Raw genomic sequence first — 22238 nt, 5'->3', positions numbered from 1 at the left:
ATGGACTCTGCAGAAAGTTGGCGACCTCTTCGCACTATGCGCCTCAGCATCCGCTGACCCCGCTCCGTCAGTTTACGTGGCCTACCACTTCGTGGCTGAGTTGCTGTCGTTCCCAAACACTTCCACGTTCTTATAATACAGCTGACAGTTGACTGTGGAATATTTAGGAGCGAGGAAATTTCACGACTGGATTTGTTGCACAGGTGGCATCCTATCACAGTTCCACGCTGGAATTCACTGAGCTCCTGAGAGCGACCCATTCTTTCACAAATGTTTGTAAAAACAGTCTGCATGCCTAGGTGCTTGATTTTATACACCTGTGGCCATGGAAGTGATTGGAACACCTGATTCTGATTATTTGGATGGGTGAGTGAATACTTTTGGCAATATAGTGTGTATATATATATATATATATATATATATATATATATATATATATATATATATATATATATATATAAGGGATGCAACAATAGTTAACCCACTGTTCAATACGTACCGCGGTTTTTACCCACGGTTTTCGGTTTGGTTCTGATGGCTTGGCAAATTAAAGTTTTTTTCCATTATTCTTTGTTTAGGTGACAGGAACAGTAAGATGTTAAGAAGAAAAAAACTGGTTTTAGTTTAATTCTCTTTATTTTACTTAAATGCAAAAATCAACTTGTACACATTCATAGTGTACTGAAAATAGTGAGATATAAAAATTAGCGCTTGTATGACTATTACAGGAGACGGGTTTGGACGGCGCTCTTTATTTCCCAATCCGCTCTGTAATGACCGGTCAGGGTGAGATACAACTCTCTGTAATGACCGGTCAGGGTGAGATACAACTCTCTGTAATGACCAGTCAGGGTGAGATATAACTCTCTGTAATGACCAGTCAGGGTGAGATACAACTCTCTGTAATGACCAGTCAGGGTGAGATACAACTCTCTGTAATGACCGGTCAGGGTGAGATACAACTCTCTGTAATGACCGGTCAGGGTGAGATATAACTCTCTGTAATGACCAGTCAGGGTGAGATACAACTCTCTGTAATGACCGGTCAGGGTGAGATATAACTCTCTGTAATGACCAGTCAGGGTGAGATACAACTCTCTGTAATGACCGGTCAGGGTGAGATATAACTCTCTGTAATGACCGGTCAGGGTGAGATATAACTCTCTGTAATGACCGGTCAGGGTGAGATATAACTCTCTGTAATGACCGGTCAGGGTGAGATACAACTCTCTGTAATGACCGGTCAGGGTGAGATATAACTCTCTGTAATGACCGGTCAGGGTGAGATATAACTCTCTGTAATGACCAGTCAGGGTGAGATATAACTCTCTGTAATGACCAGTCAGGGTGAGATACAACTCTCTGTAATGACCGGTCAGGGTGAGATATAACTCTCTGTAATGACCAGTCAGGGTGAGATACAACTCTCTGTAATGACCAGTCAGGGTGAGATATAACTCTCTGTAATGACCAGTCAGGGTGAGATATAACTCTCTGTAATGACCAGTCAGGGTGAGATATAACTCTCTGTAATGACCAGTCAGGGTGAGATATAACTCTCTGTAATGACCAGTCAGGGTGAGATATAACTCTCTGTAATGACCAGTCAGGGTGAGATATAACTCTCTGTAATGACCGGTCAGGGTGAGATATAACTCTCTGTAATGACCGGTCAGGGTGAGATATAACTCTCTGTAATGACCGGTCAGGGTGAGATATAACTCTCTGTAATGACCGGTCAGGGTGAGATATAACTCTCTGTAATGACCAGTCAGGGTGAGATATAACTCTCTGTAATGACCAGTCAGGGTGAGATATAACTCTCTGTAATGACCGGTCAGGGTGAGATATAACTCTCTGTAATGACCAGTCAGGGTGAGATATAACTCTCTGTAATGACCAGTCAGGGTGAGATATAACTCTCTGTAATGACCGGTCAGGGTGAGATATAACTCTCTGTAATGACCAGTCAGGGTGAGATATAACTCTCTGTAATGACCAGTCAGGGTGAGATATAACTCTCTGTAATGACCGGTCAGGGTGAGATATAACTCTCTGTAATGACCAGTCAGGGTGAGATATAACTCTCTGTAATGACCAGTCAGGGTGAGATATAACTCTCTGTAATGACCAGTCAGGGTGAGATATAACTCTCTGTAATGACCAGTCAGGGTGAGATAACTCTCTGTTACCCCCGAGGTCCAACTATCTGTTTTTAGAGCAGGGCTTTGTGCTTTAGCCGATTGGGTTTAGATTTTTTCGCGTGTTTTTTCATAGAGATCGGGAAAAAAGTCTGTGTCAGTAGTGTGCAACGCGGTTCACTTTTATAAGTTGCTGAAAGCCCACATCACCGATCACACAAAAACGGCTGCAAACCTTTAGCAATTATTATATTATAATTATTTTTTGTGTCTCTCTGAACCAGTTGTGTCTGAATGCTGGAAGGAATCAGATAGGGGACTGTTGTTTTTTGGGTTCCTGTGTTACCTGCTCTGCCCTCCTGCTTCCACACAGTGATATCTCTAGGTGATGGAGCTGCAGATGTGTGGTCATGTTGAAGTATTTCCATGTCAGTAGGTAACTCGTGTGGAACAGTGCTTAAACACAGTCATTATTTTTTGTTTAGCGTTTTTGTTTCATCACCATCATGGTCCAACAAATCCCAAATGTCCCCACACCACAGATCTGAGAGGCGGAGCTTCCTCGTGTTTCTGTCTCACTTCACCGCTCTCCAAGGTTAGAGTGAAATCTGACACCAGCATCGCAAGCATGGTTACCGCCCCTAACTTTAGCGCTCACTGATTGGATATTTACTCACGGGGAGGTGTGTCTGTCTCAGTGTGTAGACATACAGTACAGGCAAACACCAACAGGTGGTGCAAAGAGTAATAAACACATGGTTATAAATAAATAATAAAAAACTGCGGTTCACATATGCGTATTGAACCGTGGAGGCCGTACCGAACGGTCGAACGCTTCAATATTATATTGAGTATTGTGGCATCCCTAATATATATGTATATTTGTATAAGCATGTGTGTGTATGTGTGAGTACCTCACGTATTTTCTCTATAGCTGAAGTGAAAATGTACAGGATGACGATCCACTCCTGTATCGATGGAAAGGTTGGCAATTTCACCAACACCACATATGAGTAGAGCATCAGGAAGCCCAGATAGAAGAGCTACACAAAGGTGAATAAAACAGTGAGTTTTACACACACACACACACACACACACACACACACACAGACCCCTAATGAAACACACACATCCTCGTCACATAAACACAGCATCATGACAAAATTCTGGTAAGCACACTATCTAAGGAAGGCTAGCATTTAGAACAGAGCCTTAAAATAACACTCAGGATGCATGAATAAGCGAACACGCGCACACATTTTACTGCCAAACAAATGGTGGGAAAGAGCTTAAGACATGTACCTGTATATATATATATATATATATATATATATATATATATGTGTGTGTGTGTGTGTGTGTTTGAGCAGCTCAAGGCGTTTTTCCAACACCTTTATCTTTGTTACAGAAGATGATAGCATCAGTGGGACGTGCTGTTCATGATCTCACAGTGTTATAGGGGCAGTTGGGTTGGGGTGTCACACTCAGTCAGCATCTAACACACACACACACAATCCTGTGAAGAGTGTTCACACCGTGTTAGTCCAGAACTTGACGATGGGGGCGTGGTAGAAAGCGTAGAACTTGCGCGTGATGGGCAATCGGCGCGAGCGTATAAGAACCTCAGCCTCGCTCTTAACCTCTGTGTGCTCGCTCATGCGGGAGTCCTTAAATACGTCCTGAACACACACACACAATTTTAAATCTATTATCTAAAGCTACTGTAAAACCATAACATTTCATTGAAGTAACAATAACACAATCACTTTGCGTGTGTTTTTACCATCTGTATGTCGTCAGGGTTCTGCAGGTTGTGCTCACTGTCCTCCATGGTCATCTGGTGAGCGTCCTGAGACTGGGGGATGTGGGCCATCTCCGCTTTACTCTTATACTCCAACATCAGGATGGCAGGGAACACCAGGATGCTCAGGATCACCTAACACACACACAGTTTAGATATACAGACAGTCAGAGAGATGAACCTAATGATCTGCAGACAGAGAGCTGCACCTTGTACCAGGAGTTCTTGCGCATGTTGAGGCGGCCCATCCACATGTCCGACAGCAGCATCTGCGTGCACGTGTGAGCAACGAACGGACGCAGGCGTGACGAGACGGCCAGCTTCAGACACGTCGAATTACTCCAGTTCTTCAGCTCATAGGTTAGCAACTTCATCGCCATCATCTCATCCTGCCGGAAGGACTGTTCCAACAGGTCCACTGCTAGCTGGCCAAACTCACTAACACACACACACACTTAGCCATCCATCCACACTTCAAGCCACATAAGGCCATATCCGACAATTTAAATGTGACTCACTGAATTTGATTCATGTTTTTGACTCTCTGTAACTGACACCACAACTCACTAATTGAATCTAACTCAATCTGATTCACTGAAGTTTTCCAGAGTGTAATATGAACTCTACTCACTAGAATAAAGTTTCATCTGTTTTCAGTGACTTTGATTCATTAGAATTAATTGATTACCCGACTCACTCAGTCTCACTCGCTGAGATTAAATGACTCAAACTAAATGAATCTGATCAAACAGAGAACTAGAGTTGGAGTAGGATCATCAAACCCAAGAAACTCTCTGACTCAATAGAACTGACTCACGAGAACTGGGAGAACTAGACTGAATCTGATTCAACAAAATAAAATGTACCAAACTCACTGAATCTGACTCACTGCTGTCAGGTGAACAGGACTCAATGAATCTGACTCACTGAATCAGACTCACTGCTGTCAGGCGAACTGGACTCACTGAATCTGACTCACTGAATCAGACTCACTGCTGTCAGGCGAACTCGACTCACTGAATCTGACTCACTGAATCTGACTCACTGCTGTCAGGCGAACTGGACTCACTGAATCTGACTCACTGAATCAGACTCACTGCTGTCAGTTGAACTGGACTCACTGAATCTGACTCACTGCTGTCAGGTGAACTGGACTCACTGAATCTGACTCACTGCTGTCAGGTGAACTGCTGTCAAGTGAACTGGACTCACTGAATCTGACTCACTGAATCAGACTCACTGCTGTCAGTTGAACTGGACTCACTGAATCTGACTCACTGCTGTCAGGTGAACTGGACTCACTGAATCAGACTCACTGCATCAGACTCACTGCTGTCAAGTGAACTGGACTCACTGAATCAGACTCACTGCTGTCAAGTGAACTGGACTCACTGAATCTGACTCACTGAATCAGACTCACTGCTGTCGGGTGAACAGGATTCACTGAATTTGACTTTTAAATTCTTTAAATATTTACTTAGGGTGACTCATAGAATTGGCTAATTCGGTCTCTTTCAGCTTTTTGGATTTGAATGTGTGAATCTGAATCACTGTGATTGACTCTGACTTACTTGGAGTACTCTTTGAGCTCCTCTGACGTGTCATCCACCACATCACTTTTTTTGGCCTCGTAGCTCATTGAGCGGCTAAGCTTGCAGGCTACAAGTGCTTTGGCCATGTTCTCCTCTCCATGCTGCCAGAAGAACAGCGCCATCCTTTGCCTCTTCATCAGAACAGCCCACACCAGCAGCTCATTGAAAGGGTATGGGAAGCGCAGAGTCTCCGGGTCATCAATGTCCACCACCTCCTCCTTACTACGCCTGTGCTGCACATCACCACTCGAATCCAACTGAGAGACAGACAGGTGGACAGACAGACAGGTCAAGTGTTAGAGATACTAAAGCAAGCATTCTATCTGAACTGATGTCAGACAGACAGACAGACAGACAGACAGAAGGATGGCAGTCAAATGGAAGCAGACATTACCTTTGGTTTGTAAGGCTGAGCGGTCTTAATGAAGTGGTTATGTCGAGTTTTCTCTTTCTTGTCTGCCTGAATACTGAAGGCCTCGTGACTCTTACGCAGAGAAGTTGCACTAGGAGGAGCACGGCCCGAACGCTACGGAAACCACAAGCATGGATTACACCCAGAATACCGCGGCTGATGAACTTTCGACTCCGTTATAACATGATCCGTATGTAAATTAAAATGATCCCAGATCCACCTACACTGCTAACATGAAGGTCACACAATAAAGAGGTGACACTGTATAAGCTAAACCTTAGCAACAGAACCTAGCTATCTAGCTGGAACAACAGCTGTGTAGTTACCCGACTGTTGCCATGCAGGTTGTTGTAGATGATTCTGAAGCGCTTGCGTGTGTAGTTACAGCGGTATGTTCCACCCATCAGGTGCTCAATCACCAAACCCACATCAATTAGAGTGATTTTGTAGTTCGGAGGAAGATTCCCCTGCAAAACGGTAATATTAAAGTGGATATCAACAAAAACTGTGTGTGCGTGTGTTTGTGTGTATGTGCGTGTGTTTGTGTGTATGTGCGTGTGTTTGTGTGTCTGTGCGTGTGTTTGTGTGTCTGTGCGTGTGTTTGTGTGTCTGTGCGTGTGTTTGTGTGTCTGTGCGTGTGTTTGTGTGTCTGTGCGTGTGTTTGTGTCTGTGCGTGTGTGTGAAGTGCAAGGTGTGTACCTGTTTGACATCTCTGACGAGCTGTAGCAAGGTGGGGTTTGCTGGTAACTGTTTCTGTAAGAACAGAATGAAACACACTCAGTTACTATCTCAATGAGTCTCAATCAAGTCTCATCAGTCCAGAGTCTGTCTCATTATGAGTCTCATCAGTCCAGAGTCTGTCTCATTGTGAGTCTCATTAGTCCAGAGTCTGTCTCATTGTGAGTCTCATCAGTCCAGAGTCTGTCTCATTGTGAGTCTCATCAGTCCAGAGTCTGTCTCATTGTGAGTCTCATCAGTCCAGGGTCTACTCAGCATCTTAGTGCCTAGAGTCTAGTTCTGGGTCTCACGGTTAGACTCAGACTCATTTATATTCTCTGTCTCTCTCTCTCCATGTACGTGTGTATGTGTGTGTGTACCGTATTGTAAAGCTCCTCCAGGCGTGAGATGGTGAGAAACCGGTGCATGCTCACACCATTCTCAATTAGCAGCTTCACAAAATCCACACGGTCCATCACCAATGCGTCCAGCATAGCCTGTTCCAAGGAATCTACCTACACACACACACACACAGTTTGACCACAATGACCTCTAGATGTTTTCTGTGTTCAGTAAAAACAGAAATGTGACTCCTTATGGGTTTAAATTTCCACTGGTTTTACAAAGGTGACAGTTTAACCACACACACACACACTTACTAGTAACTTTTGTCCGTAAACAAACACGTGATCTTTTGCAATGTCCACTCGGTTCCACGCCAGCGTCAGCACGAGCTGGTCAAACGCAGATGCATCGGTGCCTGGATGCACACACACACACACACACACACATATATATATATATATATATATATATATATATATATATACACATTTTATATACACACACATATATATATATATATTACACATACATACATAATATGTCAAAACCTTTACTGTTACAAAATTACACTATATTGCCAAAAGTTTTCGGACACCTCTCCAAATCAGGTGTTGTTTTTCAGGGGTCAGGCTCAGCCCCTTAGTTCCAGTTAGAGCTGGGCGATATGGCCAAAAAATTGAATCTCCAATTTAAAATCAAAAATCGAATTTTGTTTTTAAAAAATCGATTATTTTTCTTTAAAAAAAATTAATAAAACACTAGAGACTATAGAATAGATTTTTTTTAATTTGAGCAAAAACAATATAACCAAACATATGAACTGCTAATTTGGACTAAAAGTGCAAAGTGCAAAATTACTTTCACTAACAAGTTTTTTTTTTTTGTTATTTTAGAAAAATAATAATCAATACAACATAAAAACCTTTTCGGGGATTTATAAAATGAAACTTTCACCAGTCTTTACAAGTTCTAATTATTCTAGTAAAATAAACTAATAACAAAATATGAGGGATTTGTAAACTGCAGACTTAACTTACATCACCTTATAAAATAAATAATTAACACCTGAAAAAATTCCCTGAAGAAAAACAATTTTGTAAATCAGTTCAACATGCAACTAACACGCTAAATAAAACCAACACGCAACTAACACGCTAAATAAAACCAAACAAGAGCCAGACAGAATTTTACATCTGTGTATACGGCACAATCAGGAGCGAGTCTAGGATTTTTATTTAAGGGGGACTCCGCCCCCAATGAGGGTATAATAGTAAAAAATATAAATAAATAAAATTAAAATAAAATAAAGGTTTGACTAACAGGGTAGGATGGTAAACCTATTGCAGCATTCCACTGTATTACATTGATGTGTTTAACATTTGAGTACTGCACAAGCCAAATACGAGTCTTCCTGATCACACACACACACACACACACACACACTTGTCCTCAGATCCTCGCTCTGCGACGCCGCGGTTTCTTCGGCCGGATTCAAGAATGCACTGAAAGACAGGGAGGAGCCGAAGTCTGCCGCCGTTTTCGTCGCTAGGCCATTTTTAACATTTCTATTCAGCCACCTTAAGAATTCTGCGATTCTCCATAAACTCTACACAAATTCGTGATCGCTTCAGTCCACTTTAAATTTCATATGCAAACGGCGGCAGACTTTCGGCTCCTCCCCGTCTTTCAGCACGTTCTTCAATCCGACTGATGAAACCGCGCCTCTCTTAGAAACAAGCTCATTGCGTCGCAGAACTACGGAAGCTTACTCTGACTAACTAAAGTGAAATCGGAAAATCCATTTTCGTTTTTTCAACATCGACATAAACCATAAATTCGAATTAATTGATAACGATGAATCGCCCAGCTCTAGTTCCAGTGAAAGGAACTCTTAATGCTTCAGCTTCATACCAAGACATTTTGGACAATTTCATGCTCTTTGTGGGAACAGTTTGGGGATGACCCCTTCCTGTTCCAACATGACTGCATACCAGTGACCAAAGCAAGGTCCATAAAGACATGGATGAGTGAGTTTGGTGTGGAGGAACTTGACTGGCCTGCACAGAGTCCTGACCTCAACTCCATAGAACACATTTGGGATGAATTAGAGTGGAGACTGTGAGCCAGACCTTCTCATCCAACATCAGTGACTGACCTCACAAATGTGCTTCTAGAGGAATGGTCAAAAATTCCCATAAACACACTCCTAAAGCCTTCCCAGAAGAGTTGAAGCTGTTACAGCTGCAAAGGGCGGGACAACTCCATATAGGCAGACGTCCCAAAACTTTTGACAATATAGAGCATAATAAAAGTTCTTATATAAGCATAGATAAAATTTCTACAACACATTTTACAACAAGTTTGTCCAGTTACTTCTTTATTACTTTACTGCAACTCAGTTTACAGTCACACTGCACATTTCCTGTCACAGTAATAGCATTTCACTAAAATTAAAACATTAACTATATATACATTTATATACACTATATTGCCAAAAGTATTCACTCACCTGCCTTGACTCGCATATGAACTTAAGTGACATCCCATTCCTAATCCATAGGGTTCAATATGACGTCGGTCCACCCTTTGCAACTATAACAGCTTCAACTCTTCTGGGAAGGCTGTCCACAAGGTTTAGGAGTGTGTTTATGGGAATTTTTGACCATTCTTCCAGAAGCACATTTGTGAGGTCACACACTGATGTTGGACGAGAAGGCCTGGCTCTCAGTCTCCACTCTAATTCATCCCAAAGGTGTTCTATCAGGTTGAAGTCAGGACTCTGTGCAGGCCAGTCAAGTTCATCCACACCAGACTCTGTCATCCATGTCTTTATGGACCTTGCTTTGGTCACTGGTGCACAGTCATGTTGGAAGAGGAAGGGGCCAGCTCCAAACTGTTCCCACAAAGTTGGGAGCATGAAATTGTCCAAAATGTCTTGGTATGCTGAAGCATTCAGAGTTCCTTTCACTGGAACTAAGGGGCCAAGCCCAGCTCCTGAAAAACAACCCCACACCATAATCCCCCCTCCACCAAACTTTACACTTGGCACAATGCAGTCAGACAAGTACCGTTCTCCTGGCAACCGCCAAACCCAGACTCGTCCATCAGATTGCCAGATGGAGAAGCGCGATTCGTCCCTCCAGAGAACGCGTCTCCACTGCTCTAGAGTCCAGTGGCGGCGTGCTTTACACCACTGCATCCGACGCTTTGCATTGCACTTGGTGATGTATGGCTTGGATGCAGCTGCTCGGCCATGGAAACCCATTCCATGAAGCTCTCTGCGCACTGTTCTTGAGCTCATCTGAAGGCCACATGAAGTTTGGAGGTCTGTAGCGATGGACTCTGCAGAAAGTTGGCGACCTCTTCGCACTATGCGCCTCAGCATCCGCTGACCCCGCTCCGTCAGTTTACGTGGCCTACCACTTCGTGGCTGAGTTGCTGTCGTTCCCAAACACTTCCACGTTCTTATAATACAGCTGACAGTTGACTGTGGAATATTTAGGAGCGAGGAAATTTCACGACTGGATTTGTTGCACAGGTGGCATCCTATCACAGTTCCACGCTGGAATTCACTGAGCTCCTGAGAGCGACCCATTCTTTCACAAATGTTTGTAAAAACAGTCTGCATGCCTAGGTGCTTGATTTTATACACCTGTGGCCATGGAAGTGATTGGAACACCTGATTTTGATTATTTGGATGGGTGAGCGAATACTTTTGGCAATATAGTGTATATATATAAACATGATGATTATTAGAGGAATCACATATATAAATATAATAAATGAATTAAAATAGATAAAATAGATCCATTTGTTTCAGGGTTGCTGTATGTAATATCCTGTACTACAGAGGCGTTTTGGATCCTTAGCAGCTTTGCTGGGAATATAGTGTGTGTTTAAATCATCTCCAGTATGGTATCATGTGTGAGCAAAAGTTAAATATGTAACTAGTATGTCATGTTTTATGCTTAAGCCTTCTTGCTCTGCTAATATTATAAAAGATCAGGACCCTCTTACATCTTTGGTGCTTGGCCCCCTAATATTGCTAAAGTGGGACCTACAGTTAGACACTCTTTTGAATCATTGATAATTCCACTCTGCTGAGCTAAAGGCTAAATGGTTAAAGTGGTGCTGTGGTAAAAAACGTCTGAAAGAGTCTGAATCAGAGCGGAAAGGCTGGTTCAGGGTGGACTGGGACCTTTGACTTTGTACTCTGCTACTGGAACTCAGCCAAGGTCAACATGAAAAGTATGAAGAACAAAGAGCTGTTAGCTCGCACACACACACACACACACACACAAACACACACACCTTTCAGCAGAGCCTTCAGGATGGCCACATCGATGTCCTGATGTTCCTCTGAGCCGACATGAAACACAGTTATCTATCAACACATACACAAACAAGTCAAGCTTAGAAAGGACAGTATGAAGCTGTCTAACAGACTGAAAGAGTGTGTGTGTGTGTGTTACCAGCTCTTTGTTTTTCATACACTCCATGAGTGTCTGAAAGAGATGCACTGCATCATTCTGACTGAAGTTAAAAGTTTTTTTGATTGTCGCGACGATGTCTGCCTCAACACCATCCGGAAGACTACTGTATAAATCACACACACAGACACACACACACACACACTTCAGTGTCCTGGCCAAAGTCCCTTGGTTCACAGAGGTGAATTGAAATGTAAGTCTATTACAAGACTATTTTATCTCTCACTTTTTTACATTTTCTACATGAATCAGAAAATCAGCACACTCTGTATCGAGTCGTTTTAATGAAGGACCCAGACTGAAACATGGAACATGAACGGAGACACACCCTGGAAAATCACAACTGCAGGAAATTAGGAATGTGCAATTTTGAAAGAAAGAGGAGAACAAGGAAGCTCAGGAAGATGTGGAGGAACACTAGAAACGAGTGACCTGTAACTGGACCACTGTACTCTACAGCGCTTTAAATGTGGACAGTAGAAACAAAGGGAACAACAAACTAGGAAACTCCTTGAACAGACAGAAACATTTAAAGTGCTAAGATGACTGGAACATGAGATGTGTACATTTAGATGAGAACTAGGAACAACTTAAAGTGTGTGTGTGTGTTACCCATCATCCTCTGTTTGTTTATGGACAAAAGACAGAATGTCCGCTGCTCTCCCGGTTCCCTCACACACAACCACGGGGACAGGTGGGTTCTCCTGCAGATATTCCAACACGGTCAGGATCACGTTCGGTCCACCTTCAAAGATCAGAGCTACGACTGGCACACCCTGCCCGATACCTACACACACACACACACACACACACAAAATCAAAACCATACTAAAAAAGACATCTCTCTGTAATTGATCAACACTGGAAAGTACAGACCTGATCAGGAGGGTGAATAAGGACAGAGTTACAATGTTATTACGATCAGTTACAATGTAATAAACTAGGACATAATGAAACAATGATATAATAACAATAAAAACAAGGGAACAAAAACTTGGGAACTTGAAATGAAAGAAAAAACATGGTATGGGGAACAATGCTGGACGTAAGACTACACAAAGGGGACAAGGAAACTATGGACATTAGAACAAAGCAATAAGAATATAATGAAGCTAAGCAGCTCCTGGACACTAGAAACCTCTGAAGCACGGAGACATGTGGGTGAAAATGGACGGATATAACTGCATAACATTATCATTATCAGTTCTTGTTATTTATGGGAGTTGATGAGTAAAATACAGTATTAATGACACTTTAATTACACTGTATGATAACTAGTTTGGTAATAAACATGTATAACATGAAGTATTGTAACTACTGGACATTAGCTAACAGTTTACAGCAGGAAGGTCACTAAACTATTAGTGTAAATATTAGTATAAACTGTATATAGCGTCAGTCTATTACCTAAACCCTTACACCTGTGTGTGTGTGTGTGTGAGAGTGCGTACGGGCGTGTATCCTCTGTAGGTTGATGTGTTTCTCCAGCTCTCGTCGCAGGTTGACCTCGGCGCCGTACTTGCCCACTGTGCCGTCGTCCACCAGGATGAAGTGAGAGTGCAGGTTATTTAACACATTCAGCTTACTGAGGGGGTTCAGGAGGGTCTGATAGGGGGCTACCACCTACACACACACACACACACACTTATTAGTATTAGAGGCACAGTGAGGTAATAATACATGAAGCATAGACATAGACACTATGAAGTTGATGTTTGCTCTGTGTGTGTGTGTGTGTGTGTGTCTCACATCTCTCCCAATGAGGTCATTACGGTTCTCGATCACCCCCCAGGGTGCAATGCCGATGGTACAAATCTTCCGAGCCGAACGGGACGAATGCTCCTTCAGCGCATCGCCTACATGTTTTGCCACACCTACACGCACACACACGCACAGTTAACACCTGCCTGAAATCATTACCACCTTAAACACGCAGTCCAAATCATCCATCATCAGCAGAGTCCGAGAGTTAATGTGTGTTTTCAGTCTTCACAGAAATGACTAGTGTTACCGTGTGTGTGTGTGTTACTGTGTGTCCACAAATAATAACAATGTGTGATGCCTTCATAATTGATGCTCTGCCTTCATAATTGATGACCTAATAGCTGTCATTAAGGTAGTGTGAAGGTGTGAGGTGGTGAAATGTGTTTATATGTCAACAAACAGCCTACCTGTGTATCTCTACACACCTGTCTGTCTGTATTAGTCTCTAGATCTCAGTCTAACACATGCATGTAGCAGTCTGTCTGTATCTATATCTCCATTTATATCTGTTGGCATCTGTCTCTCTCTATCTATCTACCTGTTTGTCTGTCTGTCTCTTTGTTCATCACATTTGTGTATGTGTGTGTGTGTGTGTGTTCATGCCTGTATTGACCCCTCCAGTGAGGATCCAGGCCCCCGTAGTGACCGCTGCTTTGATGAGCCCCTTCCCCACCACCTGTTTGATGCGCGGATGCAGCTCGAAGTTCTGAATCCCTCCATGTACGGAGATGAGGATCTTCGGGAGCTCCATCTGCCACTCCTTCAACATCAACCTGAGGACTGCATCAGGCCGAGAGTCGTAGGAGAGACGCACATACTGCACACACACACACAAACATTACTGTAAACAACTTGTGTCTAAAGGACACACTGTACCCTTAACTTTACCCTAGATTACCTGGATATATATATATATATATATATATATATATATATATATATATATATATATATATATATATATATATATATATATATATATACACACCTTGGCTCTGTAGGAATGTGAACCTCCCTGGAAGTTGATGATACCATAGGCATCAGTGGGACTTTGTTCCGTGTGCTTCTCCACACTCCATTCCTCTTGCTCCACCCCCTCCCTCATCCCTAACCCCACCCCCTCACCCAGCTTCACATCCGAGTACTTCATGGCCAGGCTCGCCGTGAAGCCGGCGTGTTGCCGGACCAGCCGGCCGCAGCAGCACCTACACACACACACACACACACACACGAGAGAGAGAGAGAGAGAGAGAGAGAGAGAGAGAGAAACAAAGCAAGAGAATGGACTTTCAATATGTTTTCAGTCACTCTGGCGGGAATTAGTGATCACACACACACACACAGTTACCTCACAAGCTGCTGGCAAATCTGACATCCTGGAAGGCATCTGCAGAGAAAGAGAAATCAGAAACACTTAGACACTCCTTGAAGTTAAATTAAGAAATTAAAATATTAATCTTGGAGGTCGTATGTGTTTGATGTTTGTTTAGAGCTCTACTGGGTGATGACGTATATGCCGTACAGCTCTGTGTGATTCTATTGGAAAACTTGCGCTGATTAGCATGTGATGTGACTTTATCTGCAGAGATAAACCCTGAATAGGATGTAAAATATCTCTGCTGAGGGTTTGTCCAACATTCAGACCTTGGAGGAAACCATTACCGTTACACAACAAACAGGAAACGGTTTCCACCAATCAAACAGTAACTCGGAGCAGGACCGGGAATAAATGACGGAAAAAGTCACCCCCAACCCCAACCCCACACACACACACACACACCCAGCTCGCTGATCACTGAGTGATAAACTCAAACTAATCTACTTCAGAAACATGGGTGTTAAAATACAAACTTGGGACAGGGTTTCTGAACGAGACAAGTCCAACTCACTGAAGTCCAGAACCTGGTGTGTGTGTGCGCGTGTGTGTGCGCCAGCATTTTAAATTGTTACTGAGAAACATGTCTGACTCACGTGGGAGTTCACCAATAAGACAAATAGAATAAATCTCTCCACCCATCTGATGCATTCATACATTTACAGAATTTTCCGGAAGTCTGATGAAAGTGTGCAGAAACACATGTCCTGCATTATAGATCTCAAATAAAATACAGAAAATGCTTAAAATGCATGTAAAATTATTCGAATGCTTTTTTAAAAAGATGTACAAAAGACTATCAGGATCCAGACTCCAGACTGAGGTGCGTATGCGCCAATCAGACTCCAGACTGAGGTGCGTATGCGCCAATCAGACTCCAGACTCCAGACCGAGGAGCGTATGCGCCAATCAGACTCCAGACTCCAGACCGAGGAGCGTATGCGCCAATCAGACTCCAGACTGAGGTGTGTATGCGCCAATCAGACTCCAGACTGAGGTGTGTATGCGCCAATCAGACTCCAGACTGAGGTGTGTATGCGCCAATCAGACTCCAGACTGAGGTGTGTATGCGCCAATCAGACTCCAGACTGAGGTGTGTATGCGCCAATCAGACTCCAGACTGAGGTGTGTATGCGCCAATCAGACTTCAGACTGAGGTGTGTATGCGCCAATCAGACTTCAGACTGAGGTGTGTATGCGCCAATCAGACTCCAGACTGAGGTGTGTATGCGCCAATCAGGATCCAGACTGAGGTGTGTATGCGCCAATCAGGATCCAGACTCCAGACTGAGGTGTGTATGAGCCAATCAGGATCCAGACTCCAGACTGAGGTGTGTATGAGCCAATCAGAATCCAGACTGAGGTGTGTATGAGCCAATCAGAATCCAGGATCCAGACTGAGGTGTGTATGAGCCAATCAGAATCCAGAATCCAGACTGAGGTGTGTATGAGCCAATCAGGATCCAGACTGAGGTGTGTATGAGCCAATCAGGATCCAGACTGAGGTGTGTATGAGCCAATCAGGATCCAGACTGAGGTGTGTATGCGCCAATCAGACTCCAGACTGAGGTGTGTATGCGCCAATCAGACTTCAGACTGAGGTGTGTATGCGCCAATCAGACTCCAGACTGAGGTGTGTATGCGCCAATCAGGATCCAGACTGAGGTGTGTATGCGCCAATCAGGATCCAGACTGAGGTGTGTATGCGCCAATCAGGATCCAGAATCCAGACTGAGGCGTGTATGAGCCAATCAGGATCCAGACTGAGGTGTGTATGAGCCAATCAGGATCCAGACTGAGGTGTGTATGAGCCAATCAGACTCCAGACTGAGGTGTGTATGAGGCAATCAGACTCCAGACTGAGGTGTGTATGAGCCAATCAGACTCCAGACTGAGGCGTGTATGAGCCAATCAGGATCCAGACTGAGGCGTGTATGAGCCAATCAAGATCCAGACTCCAGACTGAGGTGTGTATGAGCCAATCAGACTCCAGACTAAGGTGTGTATGAGCCAATCGGGACCCAGACTGAGGTGTGTATGAGCCAATCAGGATCCAGACTGAGGCGTGTATGAGCCAATCAAGATCCAGACTCCAGACTGAGGTGTGTATGAGCCAATCAGGATCCAGACTGAGGTGTGTATGAGCCAATCAGGATCCAGACTGAGGTGTGTATGAGCCAATCAGAATCCAGGATCCAGACTGAGGTGTGTATGAGCCAATCAGAATCCAGAATCCAGACTGAGGTGCGTATGAGCCAATCAGGATCCAGACTGAGGTGTGTATGAGCCAATCAGGATCCAGACTGAGGTGTGTATGAGCCAATCAGGATCCAGACTGAGGTGTGTATGAGCCAATCAGGATCCAGACTGAGGCGTGTATGAGCCAATCAAGATCCAGACTCCAGACTGAGGTGTGTATGAGCCAATCAGGATCCAGACTGAGGTGTGTATGAGCCAATCAGAATCCAGGATCCAGACTGAGGTGTGTATGAGCCAATCAGAATCCAGAATCCAGACTGAGGTGTGTATGAGCCAATCAGGATCCAGACTGAGGTGTGTATGAGCCAATCAGGATCCAGACTGAGGTGTGTATGAGCCAATCAGGATCCAGACTGAGGTGTGTATGAGCCAATCAGGATCCAGACTGAGGTGTGTATGAGCCAATCAGGATCCAGACTGAGGTATGAATGAGCCAATCAGGATCCAGACTTCAGACTGAGGTGTTTAGGAGACATTCCTGTGCATGTGTGAACCTGAGCTCAGGAATGCTGCTTTATAAATCTGAAAATCCACCGACCCCCACTGTGCGTGTGTGTGTGTGTGTGTGCGTGTGTGTGTGTGCGTGTGTGTGTGTGTGTGTGTGTGTGTGCGTGCGCGTACCTGTGTGGGTCCTTGGACACTGGCAGTATGTAGACACATTCCCTCTTGGTGAAAGTGCTTTCTATCCAGGATTTCTGGGACTGCAATGAGACAAATAAATAAATAAATAAGAACACTGAACACTGTGTGAACACTGTGTGTATGTGTGTCTGTTACAGCCTGTGCATGGTCATGACCACTTTCACACAAACTCCTACCTACCAGAATAATGAAACAAGTTAAGAAAATTATATAAAAAAAGAACAAAAGGATATGAAATAAAATTTAAAAAAAGAAAAGAAAAGAAAGACACGAAACAAAGGAGAAAGGAAATGAAAGGAAAAAGGAAAGAAAGAAAAACGGAATAAAAAAAAATGTAAAAAATGAAAGGAAAGAAAGAAAAAGGAACAGAATAAACGGTATGAAAAAAGGAACCAAAAAAGAAAAAGAAAAAAAAGGAAATGATGTAAAAACAGAGGAAAAAAGGAAAAAGCAAAAATAAAAGAAATAATAAAAAAGAGAAAAATGATCAAAGAAAATGAAACGAAAAATAAGAGAAATAAAAAATAAGTTTACAGACTTTAGAGGAATACATAAATTATAAACTCAAAAAAAAATAAAATAAAATAAAATAAAATAAAATAAATAAATAAATAAATTCAAAAGAAAGAGAATGATTTGGATCGGTCCAGATCGGTGCTGGATAGGGTCATGGGACTGAGCGAGCATCGGATCCCTCACACTGCTGTAGGTGAGTACAGACATTCCTCTTGCTCACACACACACACACAGCTCCTCACAAGGTAATTCCAGAGTCTCAGCAGTTCACAATACCCCAGGTCTTACAGCTCACTTAGCAACACACACACTCGGTTATGTGAGCTCTCACTCTCTGTAACCATGGCAACGGCTGTTATCATGTCAACCACCGCTCGCATATCAGACTGTTAAAAGTCTGATTAAGAGTGACAAGTGTTCTTCTAAGTCTAACGGTCTAAGTCTATCCTCCAAACAGGGAATGCTATAACACACACACACACACAGCTTTAAATAAAGAGCACTTCAGTGGAAAAGAGTTTATCACATCCTATATACTACAGCTTATTACTGCCACAATTCGCTTCATAGGGTGTGTGTGTGTGTGTGTGTGTGTGTGTGTGTGCGTGTGTGTGTGCACACAGCGTTTTTGAACCCCAGTCTGAGACGGATTTACACATTGAAGAATTTTAATTAAATTTCAGCGGCGCCCCAAACCCAGAGTGTGTCAAAGTTTAAATCAATAAAACCCTCAGTATAAGGTATTATACACACACACACACAAAACATGAGTGGAAAAAGAAAGAAAGAAGAGAAAGACTGAAAGAAGATGAATGAATGAATAAAAAACAAAAGAATTAAAAGAAAAGAATGTACAGAAGGGAAAGAAAGAAAGAAAGAAAGAAAGAAAGAAAGAAAGAAAGAAAGAAAGAAAGAAAATTGAAACAACTAAAAACAGCAATTAAAAAGAGAAGCGTATCAATATCATTACCCTCATTATCTATGAGCACACATGAATATGTTAATTAGGACACACCCACCAAAGCCAGAGCTCCATCCAACGACAGCATTACAGCCACCAACATAAGCTACACTACACTAATATGACCTACAGATCACAGAACATTCCAAACACTAATCATTTAAATAATCCATTAACACTGTATCATTGCATCACAACCTGAGACCAAACGTAGCTCCGCCCACAAATCTAACACTAAGTGTAACATACGGCTGTACCTCATACACATCGTCCTCATCTTCATCTCTCTGCTGCAGCACCTTGTAAAGGAACATGGTCTCTCAGACACACACACACCCACACACACACACACACCCCAGTGAAGCTGAGAGCGCTACACAGTTGCGTCTGTAGATGAAGAGTTCTGCTGAATCGTCCTCCTGAGAGGATGTGTTACTTTTAAAGGCTAAATGATCCCCTTCTCTCTCTCTCTCTCTCTCTCACTTCCTGTCTTTCCCCCTTTTTCTTCTTCTCTATAGTTAATGAGTAAGAGGACAGGAAGGCAAATCCTGGCTCAGGACACAGAGAAAAAAAGATGGACAAATCCATCACTGGGTTTCTAGGAACACAGACATGAATGCAGAGGAGAATCTCTACAGGTCACACACACACTCTCACACACACACACTTTTATTCCAGCAGTTCTAGAATCATCACAAGTTCACATCTCTCACTACACCACTGCCCATAAAACACCAGGTGAAAAATCAGAGCTAGCTTCATTATTAGCATTATTCATTAATTACCGTTGCCTAGCAACAGTGTTTTTCCATGTGAAATGTGGGCGTGGCGTTTGGTCTGGTGTCGGAGCAGAAAGAAGAATGTGGTCATCATCAGTGTAGTTGTAGACAGACTAACCACTCACCTCAGCCCACCCTTATCCCTCTGCCCCTCATGCAGAACCGGGCCCCTAACCTCCACCTCAGAACCTGCCCCCTAGCTCCTCTTTCATAGCCCCTCCCCCCACCCCCTCCTCTTTCGGAACCCGTCCCCTACCCACTCCTCTTTCATAGCCCATCCCCCACCCCCTCCTCTTTCATATCCCCTCCCCTCCCCTCTCCTCTTTCAGAACCCGTCCCCTACCCCCTCCTCTTTCAGAACCCGCCCCCTCCTCCTCCAGAACCCGTCCCCTACCCCCTCCTCCTCCAGAACCCGTCCCCTACCTCCTCCTCCTTCAGAACCCGTCCCCCTCCCCCTCCCCCTCCAGAACCCGTTCCCTACCCCCTCCTCCTCCAGAACCCGCCCCCTACCCCCTCCTCCTTCAGAACCCGTCCCCTACCCCCTCCTCCTGCAGAACCCGTCCCCTCCTCCTGCAGAACCTGTCCCCTCCTCTTTCAGAACCCGTCCCCTCCTCTTTCAGAACCCGCCCCCTCCTCTTTCAGAACCCGTCCCCTACCTCCTCGTCCTTCAGAACCAGTCCCCTACCCCCTCCTCCTCCAGAACCCATCCCCTACCCCCTCCTCTTTCAGAACCCGTTCCCTCCTCTTTCAGAACCCGTCCCCTACCCCCTCCTCTTTCAGAACCCGCACCCTACCCCCTCCTCTTTCAGAACCCGTCCCCTCCTCTTTCAGAACTCCTCCTCTCCCCTCTCCTCTTTCAGAACTCGTCCCCTCTTTCAGAACTCGACCCCTCTTTCAGAACTAGTCTCCTCCTCTTTCAGAACCCGCCCCCTCCTCTTTCAGAACCCGTCCCCTACCCCCTCCTCCTTCAGAACCCGTCCCCTCCTCTTTCAGAACCCATCCCCTACCCCCTCCTCTTTCAGAACCCATCCCCTACCCCCTCCTCTTTCAGAACTCGTCCCCTCTTTCAGAACTCGTCCCCTAACCCCTCTTTCAGAACTAGTCTCCTCCACCTCCACTTTTCTGAAGTGATGTAGATGTTGAGTGAACATAAACACACTCCACTCTGTTATAAACTGACTGCATGAGATTGAAGATAATTACACTGATGTTAAACTGTGGGTCAAAGTCCAGCTGTTTTTTTGCATAAACAGCTCTTGTTAAAACATCATCGTTAATTTCCTATAAAACATTAAAACATCTTTAACACGTAACGAGTGGAGCAGACGGCCTCCTTCACCCACTGTAATACATCACTCATCTACAGTCTAAAGGTTTAAACATGCTTTCTCTTACACACTCACACACACACACGTTCCCTGCATAGGCAGCATGTTTGTGCAGCACTCGCTCCCTAGCCCTTACTCCAGAACTGCCCAAAAACTCCAGAATCACTAGCTGCGATCTGATTGGCTGGCAACGAGATTACATTACATTATTTAAAAAGGAAAGAAAGCGTGAGTAGACAAACATCCTCTTTATGAAAACGTGGGTGTGGTCAAAAAAAGTGTTTGGTGACCAAAAATACCAGAAGTTCTGAGAGACTAAAGTCAGAAATGTTGAGTTCCTTAAGAATAGGCTCCCTAAGTAGGGAGCATTCAGGAGCAGTGTTCTGCCTGAGCATGTCCTGCGGCGGGACAATAAGCTGAAGCATGTGACACTGTGGAGAAAAATGTCTATCCTCAGGATACACACACACACTTAATCAGCGGTGTGAAAACCCGTAATCAGACAGGATTATGTTTATGTTTATGTTTACGGCAACTCCCACCTTAATGCCTTATTGCTGGGTTCCAGTCAGTTATGGCATCATCGCTTTCGTGAGGTCACTCAAAGAGTGTGTGTGTGTGTGTGTGTGTGTTATAATGAAATAAACAAACCAGACAGCACTGACACTTTTACACACTATGGCACAGTTTCTACACCATATATTTGTGAACTGGGATTTTTCCAGAATTCCGTGTTGTGTTTACTTTCTGAAAACAAAAATCTAAATGTTTTTATTTGTTAAAAATTCTATTCAAATAAAAAAATCTACTGAACTGAACTCATTAGAAAGGTCACAAAGAGTCAGAAACAAAACTTCAGGTTAATAAATGTCTTGGTTTTATATTTCTATAAAATTGAAAAGAAGAATAGTAATATTATTAATATGTTATATATCATTTTTTAAATGTAAAAATTATATAAAAATATATATTTTTATAATAAAAACAATTGTATATATTTCTAAATATTCTATATATTTACTTAAAAAATTAGAAAGGAAAAAAATATTATTATTATTATTATATTATTATTATATATAATCAATTTGAAAAAATAGAAATGATATAATTAAAAAA

General features: G+C 43.3%; 1 protein-coding gene across 1 annotated transcript in view; it reads right to left on the bottom strand.

Annotated features, from left to right (window-relative positions):
• Positions 1-22238, bottom strand: part of trpm7 (transient receptor potential cation channel, subfamily M, member 7) — a 59129-nt gene that overhangs the window by 31047 nt on the left and 5844 nt on the right. The window contains exons 2-20 of the mRNA XM_058386995.1: positions 17518-17597; positions 14611-14649; positions 14251-14467; positions 13866-14079; positions 13248-13372; positions 12950-13121; positions 12111-12285; positions 11481-11604; positions 11320-11392; positions 7323-7423; positions 7044-7178; positions 6646-6699; positions 6273-6413; positions 5929-6060; positions 5514-5791; positions 4152-4380; positions 3925-4077; positions 3677-3820; positions 3056-3184 (exon numbers count right to left, since the gene is read on the bottom strand). Coding sequence (XP_058242978.1) covers positions 3056-3184; positions 3677-3820; positions 3925-4077; positions 4152-4380; positions 5514-5791; positions 5929-6060; positions 6273-6413; positions 6646-6699; positions 7044-7178; positions 7323-7423; positions 11320-11392; positions 11481-11604; positions 12111-12285; positions 12950-13121; positions 13248-13372; positions 13866-14079; positions 14251-14467; positions 14611-14649; positions 17518-17597 — 2715 coding nt within the window. The remainder of the gene's footprint in view (positions 1-3055; positions 3185-3676; positions 3821-3924; positions 4078-4151; positions 4381-5513; positions 5792-5928; positions 6061-6272; positions 6414-6645; positions 6700-7043; positions 7179-7322; positions 7424-11319; positions 11393-11480; positions 11605-12110; positions 12286-12949; positions 13122-13247; positions 13373-13865; positions 14080-14250; positions 14468-14610; positions 14650-17517; positions 17598-22238) is intronic.

This window comes from Hemibagrus wyckioides, linkage group LG04 (genome assembly GCF_019097595.1).
Source record: "Hemibagrus wyckioides isolate EC202008001 linkage group LG04, SWU_Hwy_1.0, whole genome shotgun sequence".
Taxonomy (NCBI): Eukaryota; Metazoa; Chordata; class Actinopteri; order Siluriformes; family Bagridae; genus Hemibagrus; species Hemibagrus wyckioides.
This window is presented reverse-complemented; position numbering and strand designations above follow the sequence as displayed.